Source organism: Phymastichus coffea, unplaced genomic scaffold, assembly GCF_024137745.1.
Source record: "Phymastichus coffea isolate CEN01 unplaced genomic scaffold, Cenicafe_Pcof_1.1 PCOF00157, whole genome shotgun sequence".
In the NCBI taxonomy this organism is placed as follows: domain Eukaryota; kingdom Metazoa; phylum Arthropoda; class Insecta; order Hymenoptera; family Eulophidae; genus Phymastichus; species Phymastichus coffea.
The window spans coordinates 203,072-212,696 of record NW_026706968.1 but is presented as its reverse complement, the minus strand read 5'-3'; the positions used below and the strand labels follow the sequence as shown (position 1 = coordinate 212,696).

Below are 9,625 nucleotides of genomic sequence, written 5' to 3'. Positions count from 1 at the left end.
GTTGATATACCAACGGTTGTGTCAGCTCAAACAAATTAAAAATCAATTTACATCATAGATCACAATGAAATATTATAATTCTGCTTCTACTAGTCGTGCTTGGTTAGATAAATTATATTCAAAAATACTTTAATTTTACATTCGCAACATAAACATAAACTTAGATTTTACTCAAACAATCGATATTTTCCATTATTTTTTAAAAATATTATCTTAATTCCAATACTGAAAAGACATAAGTTACGTTAATATTTTCAGCTTGAAATACTGATTCATTTCTAGCAATTTTTTCGACAAACTAAGCACTCACAGATACCATCTGTCAAAAAACTTTCACTGAAATTTAGAAAAGTTATATTTGAATACCTCAGCAATCGTCATTGCGAATACTTTACAGCTTCTGGCACTTTTACAAAAAGTAAATCAAAGTTAGTTGGAACTATGAAAATTTACTTTCAAGTATTACGAAAAACATCATTTGTTCATTGAATATTTACTCTCGATTCAACATTCGAAATCTTAGAAAATGAACTGTATTTCATCTTATTTTCAAAATAAAATTAGATAAAAAATCATTTACAAATAAATACGTATATTCTCAGTTTATCAAGACAACAATTTCCAAATAAAGCATATACATGTTTAGAAATACATCCGCAGGCAAAGCAGAGAAAAGGGGGTATATAGTAGCGAAAGGGTAGACAAAGGAGAGAGAGAGAGAGAGAGAGAGAGAGAACGGCAGAATCGAGTGAGAGGGTAAACGAAACTAGAAGCCCGCTCGCGCGCACGCGGTCATTTATAAAGCGACGTGGAGTCTTGTTTAGAGAAGGTTTACATACTCGGGCGCGCTCGTACACACTGGAAGGATATTAATGGCGGATTAATTCGACGATCGCGCATATATGCAAAGGGGGTTCCTCTCTCTCTCTCTCTCTCTTTCTCTCTGTCACCCAGACTTTGACTTGGCTTTGAATAGATCCTCCGCGCCAAAAGAGAGATGATAGAATGCGATAGAATTCAATCGTATCACGACGGTTATATTCGAAAGTCGATTCTTTTCTCGAGATCAAAAAGATTTTCAGCGATTAACTATGCATCACGCTCACGAGAGGTTAATATGTGTTTGAGTGACGCATACTCGATTGAACACTATGTTCGAAACTCAATGCTGAATAGATAAACCCGATCTAAAGTTCATATATACGCGAGAATGTTGAAACATTGTAAAACATTGTATATCGCTTATTTATTATTTTTTAGTCGTTCCACATGAAATATTGTCTTTTTAATAAACAACAATTATTAGCTTCAGCTCCGTACGGTTAGTGAATACAACAGGATAAACACATATGATCACTCGCCTCTGTTCCATATATCTTAATTACATTGTCAACGTAAACTGACCACTGGAATAGAAAAGTCATGTAGGTATATATGAGAATAGAAAAATCACAACAAAGGCGTTAATGTGTTAACAGTCATCGTCTAAGCCAATAAATATTAACTAACCGTCGAGAGATTTGAGTGTTAGAATAGTCAAGGGTCGCACGAGACGCACTATACCCTTTTTTTCTTAACCCTTTTCATACTCTCATTATAAGCATATTTATACTAATAGGCCTTGTCCAACGTTGTCTTTCTAGAAACGAGTCCTTCTCGATTTGATTTACTGGCCGTATACCGCATTTTGTACGTCCGGCATGCTTCACAATAGGTTCCTTTTGTTTTCCAGACATGAATTTGACCGTATAAACGATCCGTATGCAGTCTGCTAAGAAATAAAAGGAAAAGCGAGACCCGCAGTCTGATGTTAATTCAATTACGCGCATTAATCTTGTTTATTTCCGGAAATAAAGCAGCAAGCAGGTCTTTATAGAAGTGATTTAAAAGTCATCTGGATCTTATTTTGTGGATACGTCTGACTGAAATGAAGATAACGTTTTTTCAACAAATATTTTTATATACAGCATATGTTATTATTTTATGGGATTTTGCATTGACAATAAAATAGAATTCGCTGATATTCTCATTAAAACTTTTACAATATGGTATCCATGCCACACTCGTTAAACTGTCGCATTTGTAGTAAAAAACGACGTTGTACGTGAAATTTCCGCATGTTAAAGAAAGAAGGGAAAGAGGGATTATACAAGCGTAGCCCTTCTGCTTGCACAATCGGCAAGGCGATTGAGCTCCCTCGGTTGCGTAGCGGTAAATCAGTAGTAGAGGGAGTGAGAGAGAGAGAGAGAGAGAGAGAGAGAGAGAGAGAGAGAGAGGGATGAAGTCGAGGGCGGTGAAAGGACGAGACGCTTGATCCGCACGGTTGTCGAGTGACCGACGCGCCACCCACCAATTTACAAGCGACTGGGGAGACGTGATGTAAGATTAATTAGCACCTACTCGTGAGTTACTTAGCTTTAGGTCTACTGTTAGCTTTGAGCTTCGAGTGTTAGGTTAATTGCCGTTTGTCATTGCATGCGGTTTCATTGCCGAGCGATTACGATTTTAAAGGATGCATAGACAAAAGCTTACGGAAACGATCAATGTTATTCAATCGGTTATATTTATCAGAATTACGATAATTGGGTTATTGCTCAAAGTACAACATTTATGAAGCCACGATGGCTCAGTGAGTATGAGGTCGCATGCCCCAGGCATGCTGAATCTGGACCGATAAAAATTAAACGTAATGTAGGTGCTAAATTATAATTGAAATTTGTACAAAAGATCGAGAATAACATTTATTAAATTAAATGTGAAAACATGAAATAACCTTGAAAAGGAAAAAAGGCATACTTTTTTCTCTCTTTCATGCAGTATTGCGCCAATGCAGCTAGAAGCGTTTTTACAATGTTTTAAGCAGGTCTCAAACGCGTGTGTTGCACCTGCTGTCAACATTACCTTGAATGTTAAGTATGATAAGAGTTTTCGTGAAAAAACTATCAGGTGTCCTATTGCTACGATAATAAATAAAACTAATAAAAAATTATGCTTGACAGAAATGTGTCAGATATGACTATTTTTATCTGAAAAACACATGCAAAATGTCTAGACCTCTCGAAACAATGATCTTATCACTTTGATTAAATTTATCGTCTTGCAACACACAGTGTTATCGTCTTGAGATTACCATATAGCAAAAGTTAATTGATAGATTCATAAGTAGTTTATTAATGAAAGTTCAATGACTTTTGAATAAAATATTCCATTAGCAATTTTTCCAGACAATTACAGTTGCAAATGACAGTTCATCAAGTGTATAACATCCGGTTGTCTTAAGTATCACATCGAGCGTCGATCTGCTTACAAAAGCCAATCACGCGATTTTCTTATACGCACAAATACGTCGCAATGAATCGGAACAGCAATCAACAATCGGACTGCCGCAAAAGACAGAGTTCATCTCTGTCTGTCTGTCTGTCTCTCTCTCTCTCTCTCTCTCTCTCTCTCTCTCTCTCTCTCTCTCTCTCTCTCTCTCTCTCTCTCTCTCTCTCTCTCTCTCTTGCGAAGGTGAGAAGGTAGATCCCTCAGTTGCGCGCGAGGGTGTTATAGCAGGATGTAATTATGATCGGTGAGATACGTCACGGCTCGAGCGGCGGCGTATTGACGACCACAAATCATAGGTCCGTCGTCGTCGTCGTTGTAGGTGGCGGTGGATATCTTTGGGTGGGCGCCTAGAGACGCTAAATCAGAATTACGTCAGATCGAAGTTGCAGCACATATATCTACATCGCCGGAAGCCAGAGTTGACGTAACATTAGTCCTGGCATTTGCACGTGACCAAAGTCACCTTCAACTCTTTTCCTTTTGCTAACTCTCTTTTCCGGTGATACGAGGTATAAGCGTTTTCACTGCATTAGTTTACAATGCATGACAAATTATTTACGTATGTGTAACCTGTAAGCGACGACGGCTGCTCGCTTTCTACTGACGTGACCTCGCGAACGCGTCTGTGATGGATTCATTAAGTCAATATTGTTATCGTTATATATATATATTTTTTTTAAAGATACGCGTTTATATTGAACACTTAAGAGATAAAAAAGTGTTTTTTATGAAAATAAATCACAAATAAATTACATTGAAAAAGGATACTACTTTACTCCTTAAACAGGTTTTAAAAATGTGAATCGAATGTAAGTGTCAAAGACCTATAATGATGCATGAATTTTGAATTAGCCTGTAGTCGTTAAGTAGTAATCGCAGTAAAAAGGAAAATTAACGAATAAAATAAACCATATTTTTTTATTTAATTATATAAAAAGTTTATTAAATACGATGACTTCATAGCAGTTAGCCATTTAATTTAAAACAACAAATGTTCAAAACAATTAAGCATTACGAGTTTTTTAAGCAATGTTTTGTCGATTTTCGTTCACGATTAAAACTTCAACGATGCTTTTAATCAGCAATTACATTATATATTAAATAATTGCATTTTTGAACGCTCATTAATGTCTACTTACAATATCTCATAAAAATTATAAACATAGAGATTAACGAAAATAGCCTAAACGTATACATAAAACTTCACTTACGATTTGAAATTGTAAGCAAGCACAGCAGATATATGAAAATGGGATGCATGAACAAATGGCTGTCGTTTGAATGTACATATTTACACTTAACATCTGAATTAATTTTCCACTTGTTTCCTCAAGTGGATTTGACGCGTTTCCGATAGCTTTGCCTGTAAAAATTGAGGAATAAAGCTAAATTTAACAGTAAATTGCCACAGATCAAAGCTGGAGCAAACTTGGGTACAGGACAAGATGATGAAAACGCTTGAGCCTGATGCCATACAAGGAACAAAAACTGAATCTGAAATTAATACAATCATTTAAAGTAGCTTGTCCGATAATGAAGAACGTTTTCGATCATCGCTTTTAAAAATTACTTACGATTTGTATCCGCGTTATATAAGGCTTCACTAGACTAAGCATGTTTTGCCAAGAAGATCCCAAACTTGCCAAGAGGTAATATGTGTACATAATAACATGTACTGATCCATTAATTATCATTTGCATCGATAGCATTCCACCCGGGAAATATTTTAAACAAATATATGTGACTAGAACTGTACTAATGTGATGATACACATGTAAAAATGTTATTTGATTGTACTTTTTTCTTAAAACGAAAATAACTGTTTCAACCAAATCTATAGTTTTCAACATTAACGTGCTATACGTGACGTTCAACATCTGCAACATAAACGTTGTTCGCATCATACACGATTTTCAGTATAGCATATTATTTTATTTTAGTTATAGTCAGCTCGAAGTTTTTTTCTAATTTTCTCTTTTATAATATAAGAGTTAATTCAATAGTAAAAATGAAAATAAGTTTCCAGTCTACAACTTTTTAATAGGAAAAAACCAAGATATAAAATATTAAAACTAAACTAAGTAAAGTGTCATAAGTTATTTTATACGTGCTTGTATAAGGTATTCAAGTTTTTTAAGCACGCATAAAGAATTTAATGAGTTAATAATTTAAGAATCAATTGACTCACTCTTATATCAATCGGCCTCGTTGTGTATCGTACCGGCTCACATCCTAAAGTAAACTCTGTCGCCCAGCCGGATGTGTAGAACGTATATACAATAATGGCGTTTGACACTATTTGAAATATGTTGTAATAGAAGATAAATGTTTTTAGAGAATATGGTTTTCTATGTTCCATGTATTGCCGTCCATATTTCAATACAAAATATGCGTATGCGAATAAAATTAAACATATGTGCGTCGGGTTGCCGACTAATGGCCAGTTGTTGGTCCTTGGATCTACATGAAAAATAAAAGAAACATAAAACAACATTAAATAAATTGCAACAACAAGTGTGGAATATTACGCGAACGTAATTTTTATTTCTAACACATGGTAATTACACACACAGTAAATGGTAATTACAAAACTATGAATAACACAGAATTCACTTCAACACATCACTTTAAATTCTTTTTGCAGTTATATAGGTTAACCACTTTCTTTCGTGATCCTCGACTCGTTTACAGTTACTCGTTTAAAAAACACCTTTTGACTGTTCGTGTAGGATTTGCACGCACACTTTTCCACGGATATATAATAAAAAAATAAGCACACTCACGAAAATAACAATTACCTGCTAGTTTCACGTTGTAATAATTGTACGCCTCCGAGATACTCATTTTAGTGTGTGTTACGTCGCGTTGCCGTATTAGGCGCTCAACTTGTCTCGAAAGCGAACGAGAGAAGAAGGGAAGGCAGGACGAAGAGGCAGAGAGAACAGTTTCGAAGACACGTGAACGTACCGGCGGCAAGCAACGAACTGCTTAGCGCGTTAGTTCGACAGACCGTTAAGCAGCTCGTATTTATAAGTTACAGATTGTATTTATGGCTGTGCGAGAGAGTCTGAATACTTTTTTTCCAGACCGACGAAACGTTCGCGCACGGGCAAGGCACACGCACACCCAGGTAGGGATATAATAAATTCACCAACGCGTGTGTACTATGTACACGTACGCGCTATACACGCAACGACAACGCCAAGGTATCTGCTTTCTCATTTTCGAACGTCACTGATTCGCCTCTTCATATGTTTTCCTTGTCCAGAAACTAATGCGCCGACGCGCTCCTGTGAAGTTTGGACAGTTTTTTTCCTGGCCTGGCCCTCTCGGCTGTCGGCTTCTCGTCTGCGCATACTTTGGCACAGGCTGTGAGATTGCCTTATTTATCGACCGACGTGATTGCAGTCTGCTGTGTAAATTTCATACTACGTGTTACTAAAGATCATTGATAGTACGCACTAAACAGTAACAATTAACACATTTTTTTTGCTAATATACTGAACAAATTTATTAAATTTTACTACCCTATTTATGGATTTTTGTGGATAAATTATAATAGATTGGGAGTCAAAATGTTAATTTAAAAAAACTTAAGATGTACAAACAATGTCTTTTTAGCTAGCGATTATTTGTTAATATTACATGAATAAAAAACTAAACATTTTTAAATATTATATTTTTATATTACATTTTTATATTTAAATTTTTAGCGGGGTTGAACTTTTGCGATTTTTTATCCCCTAATACTTTTAAGATTTAAACAATATGTTTTAAAAATAATTTTTAAGTATACATTAAAATCGATATCTAAACAATAACTATTAAGCATGTATTCAAACCTATATTTAAACAATAACTTTGACATATTTTAAAATTGTAAAGGTTGTAAAAAAAAAATCAATAAATACTCTATATATGTAAATAGAAATTTGAATGAAAATTAAGCACACAATAGTGATAATTCAATCATCTGGATAAAATAAGTCGGGTAAATGTAAATGTGGCTTTTATTGCCAAGGCTATTGTGATTGAATTGTGGCACATAACGGCGGATGTGAATAATTTCAATATAAAAGAACTCTTTACTGTGATAAGGTGAATGAACTAAGTTTGTGAGTTTTAGATACCTTTATTTAAAATTAAAAACACTGTAGACAAATGTGCTCAGATAAGTATATTCCAACTACGTTAAATAAGACTATTATATGTATGTCATGACCTAACAAAAAAAGTTGACATATTCGTAGCTGCGATCAACATTTTAGAATCTCGAACGGTTAATCAATATTAGGCAATCAATTATCCGAAAAATATATTCAGGTCGCCGTACTCAAATCAATACACAGGCACAAAATTTCATTACTCGCTCTTTACTTTTTATCTCTATCACTTGGGATTTCTTGCTAATGCATCTTCATTATTTATCGTTTAAACGTAGTTTTTCTTTACAAAACTCTCATAAACTAGCAAATCTATTTAAATATTGGAAGTTGAACATCAGATAGCGTTCTAGCGGAACAATAGAAATTTTAATTACAAACATTTCATGGGCATCTGGCACATAACTAACGAAATTCTTTCGTCAGGTTGACGGCAATGTTCCAAACACTCGTTGATGTGATTAATCATTCATGTTTCCATTCGGTTAATCTAGCGCACTTTACGACCATAACCCGACCGCACCACAATATTCCCTAGAGATGCGGATGTCTCATGTACGGAGGTTTATTTCGGGATCCGGCAAACTCCTTTGAAATAGCCAAGTGCACTTCGCACGAGTGAAGCTATTCGATGAATTTCACGTGTTTTCATATGCATTCGACAGAGATAATTGTATTTGGCGCAACATCTCGATCTATACGAATATGTCGTTTCGAATATGTAGATACATGTAGATACATACTGAAAGCTTAGTTAAATTCTTGTTCTGATAATGTACGTGCAAACTCCTTGATTGCTGCCACATCTTCGAGTTATTAGCTGGCTATGATATAATCGGCCGATCAAGTGACATGCACATCAAAGTCAAAGGCATTGCTGCTACTATAGCTTGCACAGATGATGCATGTCAGGGAATATCGTAGACCCGTTTGACCCGCAGTTTCAAATTGCAGGTCAGTCCACCAGTCAGATTCCTATCTATCAACCGTTCTTGATCTTCCGCTTGTCATGTGTTTGGTGGTCTCTGCATTCGCAGTCATTTACTATCGGAAAATAGAGAATGTTACAACAATCAGAACTTATTGGATTCCTATAATTTGATGGTTGATCAATTTCATGTTAGAAACGGAAGGAACTTCTCATGCTAATCTGTGATATGAATTGCATATGTCGGTACCTTAAATTTTTCATGATGACTGTCTATGTATCACCGATCCGATCCGAATAGAACTTCAACTTTTATTCCGATTCTGAATACGAAAGAAGCTCACATTTTGAAAAGTCAATCTATCTGTGAACGTGGCATTGAAAACTTTCTCTTGCTTTCGTGACCTCCAGAGTGTCAACGCAAGAAAATCTATTTTCAAAAAAAATATAACAGAAAAAATTATTGAAATATTCATATAGTTCACGGACATTGGCTATATTTATTGATTATTATTATATTTATTCTTACTTCAAGAATTACGTTAGTTTTGAACGCTGTAGAGGTATATAGGGTATCCGTGAGCATTAGCCTTGGTTCCCTATAGTTCTAAGAGGCAAGAAACCTTTCATACCACTTTTGGAAGGGCGTGGGCAGAGTGTTTTTATATGCATCATGAGACTGGACTTACAGTTTAAGAGTTTAAGATGGAATTCGAATCACCAGGCGTATAAAAATTTCATTTCTGAAAATTTCGACATGCCTGAGTTTCGGAGATCTGAGTTTTACCATTCATTTTAAATTGCTTGAGTATGGAGTTTGATAAAAATGGTTACAAGTGTCGACAGCTCAATTTTCGGAAATAAATAGAATGTTAAAAGTGCTTGGACTTAATTTTCATTCAAATATTACGCTACAAAATCTTATAGAACTCTGTAAAAGCTTTGACAACAGTTCTAAAATAATGTTATGTGGTGACGTTTCTGATATTTTTTTAATTCTGAAAAATCCTTACGATTCCCAAAGTTTTCAAAATTCTCACTTCGAATAACTTCACAACTCAGTATTTCAGTAGTGTAATCAATTTCTGTGACAAAATATTATAACAGAAATATTATTCATTTGCATACATTTTAATTAAAATACAATTATCTAAACAATATCATATAGATGTCATAAAATATGTCGAATAAAAGTATATTTCGTAAA

General features: G+C 34.9%; 1 protein-coding gene across 2 annotated transcripts; it reads right to left on the bottom strand.

Moving 5' to 3' along the window:
* Nucleotides 1–4,302: 4,302 nt before the first annotated feature.
* Nucleotides 4,303–6,236, bottom strand: LOC131672719 (elongation of very long chain fatty acids protein 1-like). 2 transcript variants are annotated; one of them, XM_058950132.1, is made up of 4 exons: nt 6,126–6,236; nt 5,516–5,787; nt 4,902–5,204; nt 4,303–4,821 (listed from the first exon to the last, which is right to left on the bottom strand). In XM_058950132.1, the coding sequence occupies exons 1-4, from the start codon at nt 6,169–6,171 to the stop codon at nt 4,657–4,659; spliced, it is 786 nt and encodes a 261-aa protein (XP_058806115.1). In that variant the 5' UTR covers nt 6,172–6,236; the 3' UTR covers nt 4,303–4,656. The 2 variants fall into 2 exon arrangements, with proteins under 2 accessions (XP_058806115.1, XP_058806116.1); XM_058950133.1 differs by lacking the exon at nt 6,126–6,236 and adding an exon at nt 5,897–5,913.
* Nucleotides 6,237–9,625: the final 3,389 nt, after the last annotated feature.

Bases quoted from the DNA above. Each gene is read 5' to 3' on its own strand.
- LOC131672719 (XM_058950132.1), bottom strand. From the start codon at position 6,171: ATGAGTATCTCGGAGGCGTACAATTATTACAACGTGAAACTAGCAG. The intron at 5,205-5,515 runs GTGAGTCAATTG...TTTATGTTGCAG, and splicing joins CGAGGCCGATTGATATAAGA to ATGTTGAACGTCACGTATAG. The intron at 4,822-4,901 runs GTAAGTAATTTT...TATTAATTTCAG, and splicing joins ATATAACGCGGATACAAATC to ATTCAGTTTTTGTTCCTTGT.